The following is an 18577-nucleotide window of genomic DNA, read 5'->3' as shown; positions in this document are numbered from 1 at the left end:
AATATGTGCCCAATTCCTAAACATAAAAGTGTATTGCCCCTTTTTATCCCATCCAATGTTCCCAAGCCTCACCAACTTGAATAATACACACTCTCACTAGCCTAAGCCAATCAAGGATCCAAACAAGGACTTTTCATTGGTTTTCCGCCTTGGGCTTGTAATGAGCTAAAATAAGGATGAGTTGGTTAAGCATAGGCTCAAAATTGGCTAACAATGGAGAATAAAAAGGTTGGCTATTTGGGTAAGTGGCAAATGAAATAATGGCCTCAATCATATAAATGCACAAACACAAGAAATAAACGGATATATAGAATCAAGCAAATTAAGGATCACAATCATGGAAAGAGAACAATTTCACACAAGAATGGAAAATAAGTGGTTATAAAATGTAACCACATCAATAGGCTCAAGTCTCACAAGCTTGTGTTCTCAATTCAATACATGCTTCACAAGGTATGAAATTCAAGCAAGTTTCAAAAAATTTTCTTTCAATAAATTGGGTTAATGCCCTATATTTAAACTTCTTGAAAAACCTCAATGTTTGACTAAGCATTGTTGTGATTGAAAAATTCAAAAATTTTCCTTAGTTTACCCTTTTCTTTTTCACCCAAAACCAATTTCTTATGCAAAAGGGGTGACTAAGTTTCACTTAAAACATGATTTCTAATCACAACCACAAACTAAAAGGAGAATATACAAAAGGAGATATGCAAAAATGTATAAAGAAAAATCAAACTAAAATATGGAATCTATCATCCAAAATATCTAAAAATATCCAAAAGCATCAAAATATCTAAAATCCAAAATAAGCAATAAAAGTATCCAAAGCAAACTAGAAATGCATCAAAATATATACAAAAATGTGCAAAATGAGATAACTAGGCCGAAAAAAGTTCACCGGTTCCCAGATAACGCTACCGGTGCCCTCCCCACACTTAAAATCAAGCATCGTCCTCGATGCTAAACCGGAGGATCAGTGGGAGGTACAACGATAGGCTCTGGCTCTGACTGTGGCTGTGGGACCGGATGAGTCTCCTGTGTCTGAGGTGGTGTCTCCATGTGTGCTGGTGCGGTAGTGTCAGGGGCATCCGGCTGAGCTGGTGCCTCCGCGTCCTCCTCCTGATGATCCTGCTCATCGGAGGCCGGAGAATCGGGAAGCGGAGGTAGCTCGGCGCCCAGAGAGATAAGGGCCTGGTCCATCCGATCCAAACGGCGTCTGACATGGTGTCGCTCTCGCTCTAAGAACCGGAAGAGACGCTGGACCAGGAGATAGGTAGGCTCAGGTGCTGCTGGAGGGTCTGTGGATGGCGGAGGAGCTGCGGCTGTAGAAGATGATGGGCCAGCTGCAGGGGCTGGTGGTGAAGGTGTCCCTATGACAGCCCTAGCCCGAGAGCGGCGGCTAGCAGGTGGCTTCTCGTGCACCCAAACACCCCAGGGGATAGTAATCTCCCTGTCATCTGCATCAGCTGGTGGTGGTCGCACATCATCATCTAACCATGGGACATCAGCTAAGGCCGCGATACTCGTGACCAATGTAGGAAATGGAAGTAGGCCACGAATATGCGCCCGCCACATGCACTGTCGGATAAGTCTAGGGAAGGAGACATCCTTCCCCTCCATAACACACCTGATCAGCAAAAGCATCTCCATGGGGACCTCAGAAAAGTGGGTGGTAGGCAGGACGTAGTGGGCGAAGATCATCTGCCAAGTCTTGGCCTCCCTAGTCAAATGAGTGAACAACATCCCCTTTGGCTTGGTGTTGCCCGCATCCATAACCCAAGAAGCCTCCGGTATCCCAATCACGCGCCGAAGCGCCTCATAATCAAAAGTCATGGTATGGATGGCTATCTCAGCCTGATGATGGGCACACTGGTCATGTGGAATGTGCCGGCAATGTAATGCCTCCCCAATGGCGGTCTCGGTGAGCAGAATCTCTCTACCCCGCACCTGAACTGAATCCAAGGTCGGACGGAAAAAATTGCAGTAGAATTCCTTCACCCAAGATATATTGATGTCACCCAAGTCCCGGTCAACAAAATCAATACCTAACTCAAGGATCCGACCGTTAATGCGCCGTCTCACATCATTAGGTAGGAGTAACTTCTTCTCAATATTTAGCTTCGTGGTTCGATATCTAGAGAACCGAAGCTCACAGTAGAGATTGGGGAATTTGCCCGGATTGGTAGAAGGCAACTGCTGATTCTCTTTATCCTCGTCCTGCAATGGGTTCCTAGCATAGTTCTTGTAGATGGAAGGAATGGAGGGGGTAGAGTGTTTTCTCTTTTTAGAGGCGGTGGCTATGGCTTTGCCTTTATCCGACATCCTGAAAAAAAAATGTGATAGAATATATAAAACATTTAGCATGTAACAAAGAAGACATGTTCAGGATACCATTATCAAAAGAGCAATCATGATGTTGCACTGAATATGTAAAAGTGAACAAGTAAGCATAAGGGACTGAACCAAAACCGTAATCCTCATTAAAGGTAACACCGCATATGCAAAAGGCACTAATATCATCATATTCATGAAAGAATTGTTAAAGAGGGTTAAAAGTGAGTGTAAGTAAAATGGTGAAAGAAATTAGTGAGTTAGAAAAGTGGATTAGTGATATGATGATATATAGGCGCAATTGAACGAGAAAATGCGGTTCATGTTCGCGATGATTTTGCAAATCCGGGAAGTCAAAAAGGAAACGGAAATTTGCCCAAAACTGAAACAAAGATCAAAATGAAACTAATTTCCTTGAAAATCGGGCAGCATTCCGGCTTAAAATTGGACGTTCCCGGATAGCAGAATAGCACAAACAGTAAGAAAGCAGCATCAATTAAGCACATCAGCAGTGGTACAGCATTCAGGCAACAAGAAGTGCATAAAAAGCAGTCCAAAAGCAGCATACAATAGTCAAACAGACAAACAGCAAGTAAGCACATACGGAGCACTTATCAGGCCTAGAATCCTCTATCCAGTCCTAGCTACCTAACCGCAAGTATTTCTAACTAATCCTAACATACAACATTCCAATTCTAACTAACTAACAGGAAATTAACTAACAGAAATGACGGATTGATAGAAAGCAGAATTAGGGCAGGAACCTGGGAGCTGGGCCGAATAAAAAAAATGAGAAAGGGAATTGGGGTCGGAATGGAAGCAGCAGAATCAGTGAGGTTTGCCGCCGTGGGTGGTGGCGGTAACGGCAGGGCGGTGAAGGCGAGTCGCCGGTGGTGTTCGGAGGCGTGCGAGACGGAGCCTAATGGGCGAGTGAGAGAGAGAGAGATGGAGTGATGAGGGAAGGCGAGTCGCCGGCGGTGAAGATGGCGCGGCGTCGAGGATGGTGGCGCGGTGGAAGTTCGGCCGGGAGGAGGAAGAGAGGAGGGAGAAAGAGAGGGAGAACGGGTGGTGGTGAGAGGGGGAGGAGAAGGTGACGAGGAGGGAGGGCGAGTAGTGATGGTGGCGGCGGGGGTGACGGAGCGCTCACCGGAGGTCGGTCGGGAGGGGAGGAAGGTGAAGGATGGGGGAAGAGGAAAATGGAACGTTGGAGGGGGGGTTTGCGCGACTGCGCAGTGTGCTTCGCGAGCTAGGGTTATCCCTATTTTTGAATCGGCGCGCGCGCGCACCTTGCGCGTCTGCGTCCATTGAGAGAATCGTGGATCCTACGCGCGCGCGTACAACGCGCTTAGGCGAGGGTGAGCGAAATAGAGAAGGGCGCGTGCGCGTACCGTGCGCGCACGCGTGCATGGAGTTGGGCTAGGGGCTTAGAGTTGGCCCAACCCAGGCCTAACTCTCTGGAGACTGGCCTGGGAGTCGCGCTACTAGATCTGCGCGCACGCGGCAAGTACGCATCCGCGTGCATTGAGGGGAATGGAGAACCACGCGTGAGCGTACAGTGCGCGTTAGCGTGGGGTGGCATATTAGGCAGGGGCGCGTGCGCGTACCAGGCGCGCACACGTACATGAGATTGGGCCTTAGGCTTAGAATGGGCTTGAGACACGCCCAACTCTCTGGTCCATGGCCTAGTTTGGTGGCACCGCGCAGGGACGCGCACGCGGCAAGTGCGCGTCCGCGTACATTAACGAATTCGTGAAATGGCGCGCTGGCGCGATTCGTGCACTCGCGCAGATGGGGTTGGGCCTGGGGCCTAGAGCTAGCCCAGAAATGGCTTAACTCTCTGGGGTTTGGCCCAATCATTTGCAGCAGCAAATCGGCGCGGACGCGGCAGGTGCGCGTCCGCGTCCCCCATTGTTTTTTTTTTTTTTTTTTTTTTGCTGGGTGCTCCCCTTAGTGTTCACAACTCTTATTCACTCAACCATCATAGAATTCACAAAAAAAATGCAATTTTTGATATTATTCATCTACTACTAAACACAACATGCATGTGACTAAGCTAACAATTAAATTGTACAAACAAATTTGTATGAAACATCTACCTACAATGGTAACTCAAATCACTTATTAGGCAAATTTAAAAGGGAATGGAAAGAGTTTACCATGGTGGGGTGTCTCCCACCTAGCACTTTTAGTTTAAGTCCTTAAGTTGGACATTTTGAGATGCTTATTGTCATGGTGGCTTATGTTTGTACTCATCCTTGAATCTCCAAGGATCTTTGCTCCTCATTTGGTTGACAGAATTTCCAACCATATTCATCAAACTTGGGCAAAGTTCTACCCAAGATATGAGTCCCCATAGTTGGTCTTTACATAGCGAACCGGGATCCCATATCTTATCTTCACACCCATCTTCGACTCGATCTTCATACATTTTCTTTCCGGGTGGTTGACATAAGTGTGGTTGACATGTAGAATTCTCAAAGAAGCTTCCAAACAACTTCCTAGACCCATGCAATTTGGTTCTACACCAACCATTGTTCTTGAATGTTGAGCTTACAACCATCATGAGCTTAGAATGATGTTTCCATCCACTGCACAACTCTCTTATACTTTTAACTCCACAAAGAGCTCTAAGTTGACCATCATTTTCAATTAAACCATATTCAAGTTAGAAATTAAAGCTAAGGGATAAGAGTTTTACCCACTTGAATGTTGTATTGAATGGTGACTTGGGAAGAGGGGCTTCCCCACACTTAGACAATGCAAGGTCTACTTCCTTGTGCCCTTCTTTGTGTATTTCCACCTCTTGACAAATTTCTTCAATTTCAACCTTTTCCCTTTTGCTTGGTTTGGTGTTATCTTCAAGAACTTCATCTTGTTTAATGAGAGGCGATTCAATTTTGGATAGAAATTCATTGATGAATGAGGTCATCTCTTGATCAACCTCTTCATATCCTTCAATTTCAATATACACCATGCCCTTCTCATCTTCCTTGGGAGGTTGTGCACATTCTTCTATAATTTCAACTCCATGTCCAACGGGTGAGGATTCCATTGTAGAGAGCAATTCATCTATGATTGAATCCATTTCTTGATAAACTTCTTCCAAGTCTCCAACGATGATATGCCTTGGAGATTGCGCACCCTCCTCAACATCAATATCAAGCTTCTTGGAAAAGTTCTACATGATGCTACATTTCCTTGGACTTTTAACATCTCCTAAATCTTCAACCACCTCTTCCTTTTCTTCAATGATCATAGGCTCCTCCAATTGTTCCAACACAAAATTGGACTCCTCCTTCTCCACCGAATTTTCCGATTTCTCCTTCACGCTTTGCTCTTCTTTTGACTTTTCACATGTGGTCACAGAAGTACCTTGAGTATTCAAGCATTGGTGGGCTAAAGTGTGCACCACCTTGGTCAAATTGGTCACAAACTCAAGTGTATCCCGCTTCATGGCTTCTTGTCCTTGAAGTAACAAAGTGAGAGGATCGTCTATTGGGGCTTGGGGTGAATAGGAAGGTTCATTATTTTGGAGAGAGGGTTCATGGTAGGAAGGTGGTTCTTCTTGGTAAGGGTATGGAGATGATGAGTATTGAGGTGGTTCTTGGGAGTAATCTTGATATGGTTGTGGTGATTCTAGAGGTTCTTGCTCATAATGGCCATAAAAGTGTGGTATGGATGATTGGTTATATGATGGATATGGATCATAGGGTGGTGCTTGGTGATGCAAGGCTTGTGAGAATGGTTGAGGTTCATGTTGAGGATGAGATTCATAGGCATATGATGGTGGTTGTTGAGTGTCACAGAAAGAATCATCATAGCCGCTAAGTTGGCATGCATTAGGATGGAAATTATACCTATAAGTATCTGGAGGTTGTTGCCAATAGGAGTGATCAATTCCTTGAGGCTCTTCCCATCTTTGTTGGTTCCATCCATGGTACATGTTGCCATTAAAGTCCACATTTCCTACAACGCGCTTAGAACCAAACTCAAAGCCAAAGTGGTGAGAATTCATAATGAGAGAACAAAATAAAACTAACAAAAATTAAGAAACAACAAAAGATAAACCTATTCATAATATTCACATATGTACAATAACCAATAACACAACACCATTGCTCATCCCCGGCAACGGCGCCATTTTGACGAATGGATTTTTGATGGTATAGAATTTCACAAATGAAGTCTCGTTGCAAGTATAGTTTCTAAACCAATCACTAATCCTTTCATACAAAAAGTTGTTTGTCACTAAAACAAACCCCTAAAATTTATAAACCGAAGTATTCAAACCTCGGGTCGTTCTCCCTAGGAATTGCAATAAAGTGCCTTGTTATTGGTTATGAGTTATTTTGGGGTTTTGGATAAGAAGCATGAAAAGTAAATGGCAATGAAAATAAACTAACAACTATAAAAGGCTCTTGGCAAGGTATGAAAATTAGAAGTCCTATCCTAGTTATCCTTCTCAATTGTGATGAGAATTGTTCATTGCTACCACTTAGTTAACCCTTACTAATTAAAGGAAAGTCAAGTGGATGAATTGACTTGAGCCACAAGTCCTAGCCAACTCCCAAGGAAAGACTAGCCTTAGTGCACTCCAAACCAATTAGCAATCTCTCCAATTATCAATCAACAAAGGAACTAGATAACTCAAGTGTCACTAATTACTCTACCTAGGCCAAGAGGAACAAAATCTATACTAAAATCCAACCAAGCATTTCATCAAACACTTGGAAGGCACAAAAGAAAAGTATAGTCAATCACAACAAGAATGAATTCTAACTACAATTGAATGTAAAGAATTAACAACAACAATCAAGGAAATCACAATTATCATGAATTACCTCAAATTGCATTATTGAAAGAAAACCAAGGAACAACAATATATCCAAAACAAAATGAAGAATTACAATTATTAAAGCACACATCTAGAAAGAGGAAGAGGAGAAGATTAGGAATTGGTAAATGAAAAGTGAATCAAAGCATGAGTTAAACCTAGATCTAAGAAGAGAGATTAACCTAAACCTAATCCTAATCCTAGAGAGAAGAGAGAGCTTCTCTCTCTAGAAACTAACTACAAAGCTAAAACTAACTAATTATCTCTAACTTCTAAAGTATGAAAAGTGTGTAAAAGTCCTAAGTGATGAATGATGCCTTCCCCTTAATCCTTCATCCTTTTATTCCTTTCCTTTAGCAATTTGGCGCCAAAAATGGGTTCAGAAACCCTCTCAAATCGCCAGGCACGTGTTGCATTAATGAGGTCATGTGCCAGCATCGGCGCGTGCGCGCATGGTACGCGTGCGCGTCCCTGGTCGATTCTGTAATGTGCGCGCGAGCGCCTTGTGCGCGTGCGCGTGCATGGCTGACTTTGCTTCTTTGACTTTTTATGCTTCTCTCCACTTGTATGCTTCCTTCCTTGCTTCCTTTGATCCATGCCTAGCCTATTTCAACCCTGGAGTTACTAGCAAACACATCAAGGCATCTTATGGAATCAAACAGAAACTAGAATTCACCAAAATAAGGCTTAAAAAGTATGTTTTTATACTTAAGCACAATTATGGAAGAGATAACAAAACCATGCTAATTCTTAGGCTAAATGTGACAAAGGGTTATCAAAATGTTCTAAATTCAATACAAAACAAACCGTCAAATTGGAGTTTGTCAATGCATCCACTGAATTTGGTATGGAGCAAAACCAGCAACAAATTAATTAGAAGTTCCTCTGAAAGCTAGCTATTCTCACAAAATCCAGTTGTTCATATGGAAAGCATTGCATGAGAGGATCCCCGATTAAACTCCTTTTTCATAAGTGGTTCTCATTCACATCATCGGTCTGCCCAAGATGCCAATTAGAAGTCTGAAAACGAAGCTCACTGCATTAACATTCTTCGGAGTTAGCCGATATAATTTTTCATGCTGGTGGAAAGAATCACATCGGAATCTATGCACAGGTGTGGCTGGAATAAAATCCATGAAAATGGTTGTTGGAGTATATGAAAGGGCAGGAATAGATTGATTTTTGAGCAGAGCCAAATCTTACCGGAAGTGATTATCGCTAAGTCAAGGAAGCTATGTCAGGAGTTGAGTGTACTGCAACCGAATGGAGATTTTTGAACCACTAGATTCATCTTTTATCTTCTTCTTATCTTGTTTTGCTATTTATTGTGGCCATTTGTGTGTTACTCTGTTTAAAGTTAGTTGGTGGGAGACCTCCTATTTTTTTTTTATTGTTCTATACCTTTGGACACTTAGTTTTTAATTGATGAAATGAAATATTTTAATTTAAAAAAAAAATACACAATTTAAACACAAATTTAACATAATAACATACACATAAAATTTTCAATATATAAAATAAAATAAAATTACTTACACAACTTTTATATATTCGTAAGTTTTTGTGAGGTAAGTGTCTCAATTTACTTCTTTATTCTCATTTATTTACAGAGATAAATCTCCACTCTCATAAAAATTTTATAAATTTCTATTAATTTTTCTATTACAAATAATTTCTGTGGATAATGCGAATTTTTTTGTCATTCTTAATTTCAAATCTCATGAAAAGAAGAAAATAATAAGAGTATAGGAATTTAGAGTTAGAATTTGATTAATATAATTCCAAATTTAAAATATTAAATTGTTGTATCTCCTTTATGTTATGTCATCAACCGATCCACCTAAGATTTTTGTTAACAATATTAATATAGTGATTGAAAAAAAAAATAATTTAATTAATTTAATAACTAAAAAAATTTTTGATTATTATTGAGGGGCTATTTTAACTTTTAAGTAATTTTTGTTTGTTGTGTGTCGTATAATTATAAATATTTAACAAAAAATAAAATATTTATAGATTTTTGACTATTTAAAAACACACACATATATATATATATATATATATATATATATATATATATATAGTCTACAAAAAGATTAGCCCCTCTTTGTCATTGGAGAATTGGAAATTTATGTGTTTTTATGAAAAATAATTAACACTTTATTTGTGAAATACTATTTTTTGTTTTGATTCTACGCCTTTTTTTTAAATAATAAATGTTGGCCATTTTCATTTCTTTAACTAGTATTATAATATTATTTATTTAATTTTTTATTATGAGGGTTTAACTTATAATAATTGATATCACAAATAGTATAAGTATTTGATTTGATAAGTAATATGAGAAATTTTTCGTTAGAAAATTAATTCTTAAAAGATGCTACCTAATTTATTTTCCTAATTGAAAAAGGACTATACTTTAAGAATTTTAATTTTATATGAATATAAAAAATGTTTAGTGCATGAATAATGCTATTGTATATTTAATAATCACTGAAAAGGGAAAAAATATTTAAAAAATAGAAAAAAAAAAAAAAAGCAATTTGGTATTTTCTTTTTCTTTTTTGGCGGGACAAATGAAATTGATCTAAAAGCTGGAAGATACGGCGTGGGAGGGAACGAGGTAGCAATTTGCTTTGCCTTGGAAATTGCATTTGAAAGAGAGAAAGACAAAGCCATCTTCAACCCAAAGAGAGAAAGAGTTTCAGAAACACCCGACAACCTTTCACCGTGGTTTCGTTATGCCGTGCCAGGACTCGGAGCTGAAGGCGGCGAAGACTGCGTACCGGAGCGCCAAGGCTGAGGGTAACCACCGCGAGGAGGCGCGTTGGGCCAACGTCATTGGCGACATTCACAAGAACAGAGGAGAGTACGTGGAAGCCCTCAAATGGCTCCGAATCGATTACGATGTTTCGCTAAAATACTTGCTGGAAAAGGATTTGCTCCCTACCTGCCAATCCATCGGCGAGATGTACCTCCGCCTCGAGCAGTTCTCTGAAGCTCTAACTTACCAGGTAATACTCTAATTTCTTTCCAATTTGTTCCTCAACGTTGTGAATTTTCCTCTCTCGATTGCAGAAGAAGCACTTGGAGCTTGCAAGAGAAGCTGACGATGTGGTTGAGCAGCAAAGAGCGAGCACGCAGCTAGGTCGAACATACCACGAGCTGTTCTCGAGATCCGATCACGACCACAACTCGATTCGCAACGCGAAGAAGTATTTCAACTTTGCAATGGAGCTTGCAGTGGCTCTGAAGAAGAAACCGCCAAGCAGCAAGTCTTCGTTCCTGAAGGAGTATATCGATGCGCACAACAACAAAGGGATGCTGGAAATGGAGCTCGATAACTTGCAGGAAGCGAAGGAGATATTAACTCGAGGGTTGGAAATTTGTGATGAGGAGGAGGTTAGTGAATTTGATGATGGGAGGAGCAGGCTCCACCATAACCTTGGGAATGTGTACATGGAACTCAGGAATTGGAATGAAGCTAGGTGGAATATCAAAATGGACATTCAGATTTGTAACAAGATTGGCCACCGTCAAGGGGAAGCGAAAGGGTATATCAATCTTGGGGAATTGCATTCCAGGACTCAGAAGTATGAGGAGGCAATCTCTTTTTATAACAAGGCACTTGGTTTGGCAAGGTCCTTGGAGGATGAGGATGCTTTGGTGAGGCAAATTGAGCAGAATATTAGGACTGTAAAGGAAGCTGTCAAAGTGATGGATGAGATAAAGAAGGAAGAGCAGAACCTCAAGAAGCTTAAAAGAGATATCGCCGTTGCCAGAGGGACACCTAATGAGCGGAAATGCCTGCTCCAGCAGAATGGCTCTCTTGAACGCCTTGTGGAGAAGTCAAGAATGATATCTGCATGGGAGAAGGTATTGGATTCTTCCATTTTGTATTTTAATTCTGTTATCTAAATGTCCTGTCTATCAAGGAATTTGCACCTGATAAACTTGCAGTGTACAAGTGTTAATAATGAGGACTTCATGCACTCAATTATATTATCATGCAACAGAATGTATTGTTAACCAGCATGACTAGATGACCTACTCCATCATATTGATTTTTGCTTAAACTTTTCAAATTCATTTTGGCATGCCTAGGGATGCCTTTTCAGTCTGTTCTATTGATGTCCATTTAAGCTTCTTATGTGCTGCCTATGCACTTACTCATATTGTTACTTTTGGATTCACTAAATGTGATGATGATGTTAATTTTGTTTAAAGCATGGTTGTTTTCCATCTGAAGGGTTCTGCTAATCCATGAATTTACTATTAAGTATTAGCATAAAGAGGTAGATTACTATCATGCACATGTTACTCTCAAAATTGATTATATGATTTTTTTCATCCACAGTTCATAATTTGACATTTTGAAGCTATGATATGTTCTGCGTGTGATTCTCAATGTGGCTTTTCTTATTAAATAATGTTTTGTTTAGCATTGCGAATTTGCAAAGGAGAAGAAGAGAATAGCAAGTGAACTTTGTGACAAGCAAAGGCTTGGTGATTCATATATGGATGTTGGAGAATCATATCAGAAGCTTAGAAAATTCAACAAAGCAATCAAAAGGTACAAGAAGAGTTGGGAAATGTACCAAACAATTGGCAGTTTAGAGGTAAATATTTCGTTATTCCCTGATATAATTTTAATACTTGCCGTCTTTTATTTCTGACACCAATTAATGTGTTACCATTCCAAACTTAAAACCCCATAAATGATTATTTTGTTATTCTATGATCACTAATATAACGTGAGTTTATTGCCACTTTATAGTTTATACATGATTAGGATGTTGCTTGTTGATTCTTATGCTTTCTTAGTAATGATTACAGGGTCAAGCATTGGTAAAAATCAATATTGGCAATGTTTTGGATTCTGCTCAAAAGTGGAGAGAAGCATTAGATGCATATACTGAAAGCTATAGGTAAATATGATTGATATAGCAATATCCATATAAGAAAAGCTACCAGTAAATTATTTTTTTTTTCTTTTTCATCAAAATAAGAGATAAAGTCATGGGGGAAAAAATGGTAGTAATCTCATGCTTTTGACACATCTAATTCTAGGTTGCATAAGACACTTGATCACTGTTAGGTTGTTAAGTGTGCTATGTACTGTGGGAGCACTGCAGTTGTTTTGCAATGTGTGGAACAAAATTACCAGAGGAAGGTTCTCATTTAGCTGTTTCCTTGTTGTGTTGATGACTCAACCATATGCATGAGTAAAATATATTTCTGTTATATGGTGTTTTACTGGGTTCGTTAAATGTCATAAAACTGAAATTGTTAAAGATTAAGTAAAGAATGCAGCACAAATTCTCAAGGCACTTCAAACAGTTGCAGCTGCAGTGACAATATCTAAAACCTAATCTCCTACAAATTGCAAGAATAATTTTTGTTTAGAGTTGTTGGCAAAATGCATCCTTGTTGGCTTCCTTTTGATGGTTTCGTATGTACTACTATTGAGTTCCATTTCATTGCATATTGCAGGATTGCTGTTGAAGCTCAACTTCCTGATATACAGCTTTCTGCATTAGAAAATATGCATTATAGTAACATGATAAGATTTGATGATGAATCCGAGACAAAGTAAGTTATGCACAGAAGCCTATAAACCTTGTAAATACATTTCTTGCTGTTAAATTACTCTTATAGAAGGGTCTCTTGCTTGATCTGTACCTAATATTGTTGATCAATTGTGATCCTTTGTAGGAGGTTGAAAATTTTAATTGATAAGCTGAAGAACTCAATAGAAGCTGAGTCAGGTGCTAAAAATATGGCAGAAGATTGTTGCTCTGAGACTGATACTGAGGCAGACAATAATCTGTCAATAGCTGGGTCTGATGACCTTTGCTCTCCACATACCAGTTCTAGATCAAAAGCTCTATCTACTGGAGAAGAATTTATAGATGACATGCCACTTATGTCAATCTATCAGTCCTTAAAAGGCTCATCCAGAAAGACAACAGGTCACATGGAAGATCTTACCAGCACCAAGCAAGCTGATAAGTCATCCAAAAGTCTTACAAATTTAACCGGTAATCATCAGGCAGTTGTTGGACGTAAACGTGTCCGTGTAATTCTGTCTGATGATGAAGAGGAGATGGAGTGTTCAAGCAAACGGAGTCATGATTGCGTGTTAGAAGACAGGTCTACTTATGATGCAAGTATGTTTTTCATCGTTACTTTCTTTGCTCTGATCCTTACACACTGTTATCTGTTATACTGATGAAAAATTAGTCTGATTGCAGATATGAGTAAAGTGAGTCCTAGTAACATTAAGGTAAATAAAGCTCTAAAATATGTTTGCTTGTGTATAAGTGTTACATGATTAACTGCTTGTGGATGCTTACAGTTTCTGGGATGGCAGGTTATCTCAGAGAATGGATCCAAACTTCCAATTAATGTTGAAGAAAGTAGCAGTTCTTTCAAATGCTGGAGTCCACATACACTTGCTAAAACTTGCAGACATTCCAGATCCATGAGCAATGACCTAGTTGCTGAACTTGATCTTCCTAGTGGTTCTAAATGCAACACAGATGCCTCTGGTAAACCAAGTGATGCTGCCCCTCCTGCGTCAAATAGTTCTCAATACGATGTGAGTTGTACAGTTAATTCATGGTTCCAATTTGTCCGGTTCAAATTTTCACCTTTCTTGCTAACTAATATTTTAATCTCCGACCTCCTTGCTCTCTGGTTGCAGAAATATATTGAGTGCCAGATTGGGAATGATCTAATTCACATAGAAGCAACCTGGTGTACTGCCAGTGATAAGCTGGATATTGAATCTTTGAAAGCTGTAGCTGCATGCTTATACTATCTACAACTTCCTACACAAAAGAGATCAGATGGTAGGCACTTCCTAGTTTAAAATTGTTTTCACCTTGTCAGTTATATTTGCATAGCATATCTTGCCAGTTAAAACTAAGAATCCGAGATTTTATTATTTCATATTTTGTTGTCGCAGTTATCCTTCAGTTTACCTGATTACTAATATGATTTTATGGGTAGGTCTGTTGCCTGTTGTTCAGCACATTTTATGTGCTGGAAGAGATCTAGAATCCCTAGAAACTGTTGAAAACCTTCAGATATGCAATGTCACAATTGAAGCGTCCATTGATGGTATGCTTTACTAATGTTTTTACTTTTTTGTTTGTTATTCTATGCCATTTTCTCAACTAGTTTTTCAAATTTTTGGCTGTTTGACAATAACTATATCTTAAGGGATATTGAACGTATTTGAAGCATATGCTTATTTTGGAATTCTAGATTAGTAGAGTAATTTTTGTTGTCTCTGGATAAAATTTTATTTAACTAATTGTCATTTTATATTCAATTATCTTGCATTTATTTAACCTTCGGAGACAGCAGAATTTGTTTGTCAAATAAGGCAAGCATTGCCTTCTGCTGTATTGGAGCTGTATTACCATAAGTTTTTTAGTCTTCGTCTGTTTGTCTCCAAGTGAGAAAGGCATTTGATCTACATTGTTTACAGGATGGATTCATAAGCGCCTCATAAAAATGTATGTAGACTTTTGCAAGCAGCTGTCAGAGAAGCCAAATATGAAGGTACTGAAGAAACTCTACAATCTAGAGGTAAGGATATTCACTGCATGCCAGTATCAATTCTGTTGTTGTCACTTCACAGTTTAGGTATTACAATGTTAGGTCTGATTTTGTCTATTTTTTTCCCCAATAGGTTTCGGATGATGAAATAGTAGTGTCTGAGTGTGACCTGCAAGATTTGTCTATAACTCCATTGATAAATGCATTGCAGTCCCAAAAAGCATTTTCAATGCTTGACCTCTCTCACAATTTGTTAGGTACTGTACATTTCTCTGATTTGTCATCTTTATGCTTATGATTCTGTTACTTTGCTCTTGTATGCAGATTGTCTAGTTACCTTTTCACTCTATTTCTTTTCAGTTCTTTTGTTTCGTCAATAAAGTCATTTATTTGGTTATAAAGTGTCATCTGTATTATAATGATAAAGTTTGATAATAATTCTTTGGCAGCTGATTAAAAGAATACTAATCCATAAAAAAGAACTTCAATAACTAATAATGCTTGTCCTATTATGTGGATGTCAGGGACAGAAATTAAATTAACTAGTGAAATGTATTAAATAGTTTTTAATTGGACATATATTAGGAAATGGGACAATGGAAGCACTTCAGAAGGTCTTCACAGCATCAGACCAACATTATGGTGACTTAACACTTGATTTGCATTGTAATCGATTTGGTCCAACCGCTCTGCTGCAGGTATGTACCATTTGTTTCTGTTTTTCTTACATTTTCCACATTGGTTATTTGTTACATTTGACAGTCATACTTCATTTACAGAAGGAAATTTCCAAAATTTGAACTAGAAATGAGTATAGTGGAGGTATACCTTTAATATTAGTTGTAATGTTCTATGAAAAGACATTGAATTTTCACTCTTCAATCACTAGAACTCGGCTAAATTTGACCATCTATTAAACATGCATTTCATTTTTTTTTTCAAATCCATCAGGCAATAATATTCTTATTAAATATATTAATCTATGATATGGACATATGGTTGGGCTTCTTACCAAATTACTAATATAATAACTTTTGTTTTTTCCACATCAGATTTGTGAATGCTCAGTGCTGTTTGATAGACTGGAAGTGCTCAACATTTCTGGAAATCGTCTTACTGATGCATGTGGATCTTATCTTTCAACTATCTTGAAAAAATGTAAAGGTATTAGCTACATGACCAGAGGTTCTGTCAATTTGATATAGTTTCCTTGTCTTGTGGTATAAATGGTCTCATTTATCAGTGAAAGTTATCTGTCTGAAATTTAGGGTAATAGTTTTGGAGCTATGGTCTCTTGAATGTGCTTGTATGTGGAATCTTGTTGCAGATAGGTCCTTAATTTAATTTTTGGATGTTCTGTTTTGTAGCCCTCTATAGCTTGAATGTAGAGAACTGCTGTATCACATCCAGAACTATTCAAAAGATTGCTGATGCACTGGACTCTACATCCGTACTTGCTTATCTCTGTATAGGTGTAATGAATTTGTCATTTGTTTTCCACTCACTGATGTAAGTAAATTTCATATTTTAACGAGTATTCTACATTTAAACATTTAACAGGACATAACAGCCCGGTATCTGGAAATACTATAGTTAATCTTTTGTCCAAGCTTTCCACTTTGAAAAGGTATGTATAGTCAATAATACCAATGGCACCATCAAGCTCAATATAGCATTGTTACATAACCTTTTTTAGGTCATTTGCAAATTTAAACTAAATATGCCCACTGTAGGTTTTCGGAGCTGAATCTCAGTGGTCTAAAACTAGGCAAACCAGTAGTTGATGCCCTTTGCCAGCTTGCAGGTACCTTGAGTTTATCAGGACTAATTCTTGGAGGTACCAGTATCGGAACAGTGAGTAAAATCTGTAATTGCCATGCATTCATTTTATTCTCAATACCATTCTTGTTTGTTCTAGCATACATACCTTACATGCTCTCCTGACTGGTTTTGTTGTCATTCTGCAGGAAGGGGTAATGCAATTAGCAGAACCATTGCTGAAAGGGGCTGAAGAGTTTGTGAAACTTGATCTATCATATTGTGGGCTCACATCAAACTTTGTTTCAAATATCAATGTTAATTTGTTTTGTTCCATCCTTGAGCTGAACCTGGAAGGAAATCCTGTTCTGCCTGAGGTTCGTTTGACTGCAATCTTGGATTTCATTTGCTAATATTCTTTTAAAGCATGTGTTATCCATTTTATTGATTGCTTTGTCATTCAGCACAGACTCTAACTTCTTAACATTTATTTACTGTTAACACAAGTTTGCATTTTCTATAGTTTTAGCTACAGGTACTACTGTGCCCATTTTACTAATTTATTTATGTAACACAACCAATTAAGTTTTATTGTCATCCATGTTGTTTAAATATCTCTAATGGATACAGGGCGGAAATACTCTATGTTCTCTTCTAGTAAACCCATCATGCTCTCTCAAAGTGTTGGTCCTTAGAAAGTGTCAACTTGGGCTCGCTGGGGTTCTCCACATAATTGAGGCACTGGCAGGTAGGTATCAAATCATAGTTCATTGTTTAAAAACTAGTGCTATTGTTTGGTAAATTTTTTTCCTTTAATCAGAGAACAACAGCCTGGAGGAGCTTAATCTTGCTGATAATACTGTACCAAATGAACTTTATGCTCTAAAATCCGACTTAACAGTAAAAGGTGACTCTGAAAAACACGATCAGATACTTGATACGATTAAGTTGGCGGGTAATCAAGAGGTCCATTGCTCTGTAAACTTGGACTACCATCAGCTTGAAGTTGCTGATAGTGAAGATGAAACAGTTAAAGCAGCTGCTTCTGGAATAGATGACAGTGCCAGTTCGTGTCAAAGAAATTCTTCATCTGCGGAGTGCCTTTTAACTCAACAACTTGCAGTGGCTATTGGCAAGGCAAAGAAATTGCAATTACTAGACCTTAGCAACAATGCTTTTTCATTGGAAGCTGCAGAAACTTTCTATAATTCCTGGACAAGTGTACGGGTGCCAAGTCAGAAGCACATTAATGAGGGGATTATGCATTTCTCAACAAAAGAAAAGAAGTGCTGCAGAGTGAAACCGTGCTGCAAAAAAGTCCTGCCTTTATAGTAGTTTCCTCACGAAAGAATTAGGCAATATTCCAGCGAACGGTTGTTCTCATTGCTGCTTTATTTATGATTATGCCTCTCCGCTATAACTGTAGCCTCTGCATGTTGCTTGTGAGGAGGTACATGTGCTCCAGCTTCATTTGTATATATTATCTCACAGGAAAGGAAATGTTGATTTACTAGCCTAACGAGCTTTGCTGCAACTCATGCAATGTATGAGTCATGCGCTGTATGTATTAACTTATCGTTATTTTATTTATTTTTTTTTATGGTGCATTGATTGAAATTTTGATCTGGGTAACAATTGGATAGCTCCCCTGAATTTTTACTTTTTTTTTATTGGCCATGAATATTAAAATTTTACTCTTTTTTTTTTTTGTTCAATGGATGGGACAATTCCCAATTCTAGGTATCCCAATGGATTGGACAACCCTCAATTCTAGGTATACAACACATCCACACACTCTTTGTCCTTTTACCACATTTTTTCTCAATTACAATCTCTAGAGTTTGAACCTTAGACATTTGAGGTGGGGATGGGGAGATATGCCATATAAGCTAAGACTCATTGGCAAATTTTACTCGTTTAAAGAGTCTAGAGTGATGCCCAAAAAGCCGCAAGGAAAAACAACTATTTCAAAACCAAAACCCAAATGCGGCTACTTTTTTTATTTTATGTTTTTTGTTAGTTCTGAATTTTTTTTTTGGACGTGATTAGAGTTCTGAATTTAAGTTGATTCTCAGACCCAAGTAG

The 18577-nt window shown here is 38.6% G+C and overlaps 1 protein-coding gene across 2 annotated transcripts; it reads left to right on the top strand.

Moving 5' to 3' along the window:
- The first annotated feature begins 9714 nt into the window (after positions 1-9714).
- Positions 9715-18099, top strand: TSK (tetratricopeptide repeat (TPR)-containing protein). 2 transcript variants are annotated; one of them, XM_016334271.3, is made up of 20 exons: positions 9715-10179; positions 10244-11041; positions 11608-11784; positions 12002-12093; positions 12659-12757; positions 12881-13335; positions 13420-13451; positions 13539-13766; positions 13872-14019; positions 14180-14290; positions 14664-14764; positions 14868-14991; positions 15320-15432; positions 15787-15898; positions 16102-16206; positions 16295-16361; positions 16468-16588; positions 16702-16869; positions 17123-17240; positions 17313-18099. In XM_016334271.3, the coding sequence occupies exons 1-20, from the start codon at positions 9907-9909 to the stop codon at positions 17822-17824; spliced, it is 3954 nt and encodes a 1317-aa protein (XP_016189757.1). In that variant the 5' UTR covers positions 9715-9906; the 3' UTR covers positions 17825-18099. The 2 variants fall into 2 exon arrangements, with proteins under 2 accessions (XP_016189757.1, XP_088366164.1); XM_088510038.1 differs by lacking the exons at positions 17123-17240; positions 17313-18099 and having other exon boundaries at positions 9801-10179; positions 16468-16571; positions 16702-16858.
- The last annotated feature ends 478 nt before the right edge of the window (positions 18100-18577 follow it).

The sequence above is a fragment of the Arachis ipaensis genome, chromosome B3, assembly GCF_059453495.1.
Source record: "Arachis ipaensis isolate K30076 ecotype BB chromosome B3, ASM5945349v1, whole genome shotgun sequence".
Lineage (NCBI taxonomy): Eukaryota > Viridiplantae > Streptophyta > Magnoliopsida > Fabales > Fabaceae > Arachis > Arachis ipaensis.
This window is presented reverse-complemented; position numbering and strand designations above follow the sequence as displayed.

Coding starts and splice junctions, on each gene's coding strand:
- TSK (XM_016334271.3), top strand. CDS start 9,907: ATGCCGTGCCAGGACTCGGAGCTGAAGGCGGCGAAGACTGCGTACCGG. Junction 12,094..12,658: donor GCATATACTGAAAGCTATAG/GTAAATATGATT, acceptor TGCATATTGCAG/GATTGCTGTTGAAGCTCAAC. Junction 14,765..14,867: donor AGAAACTCTACAATCTAGAG/GTAAGGATATTC, acceptor TTTCCCCAATAG/GTTTCGGATGATGAAATAGT.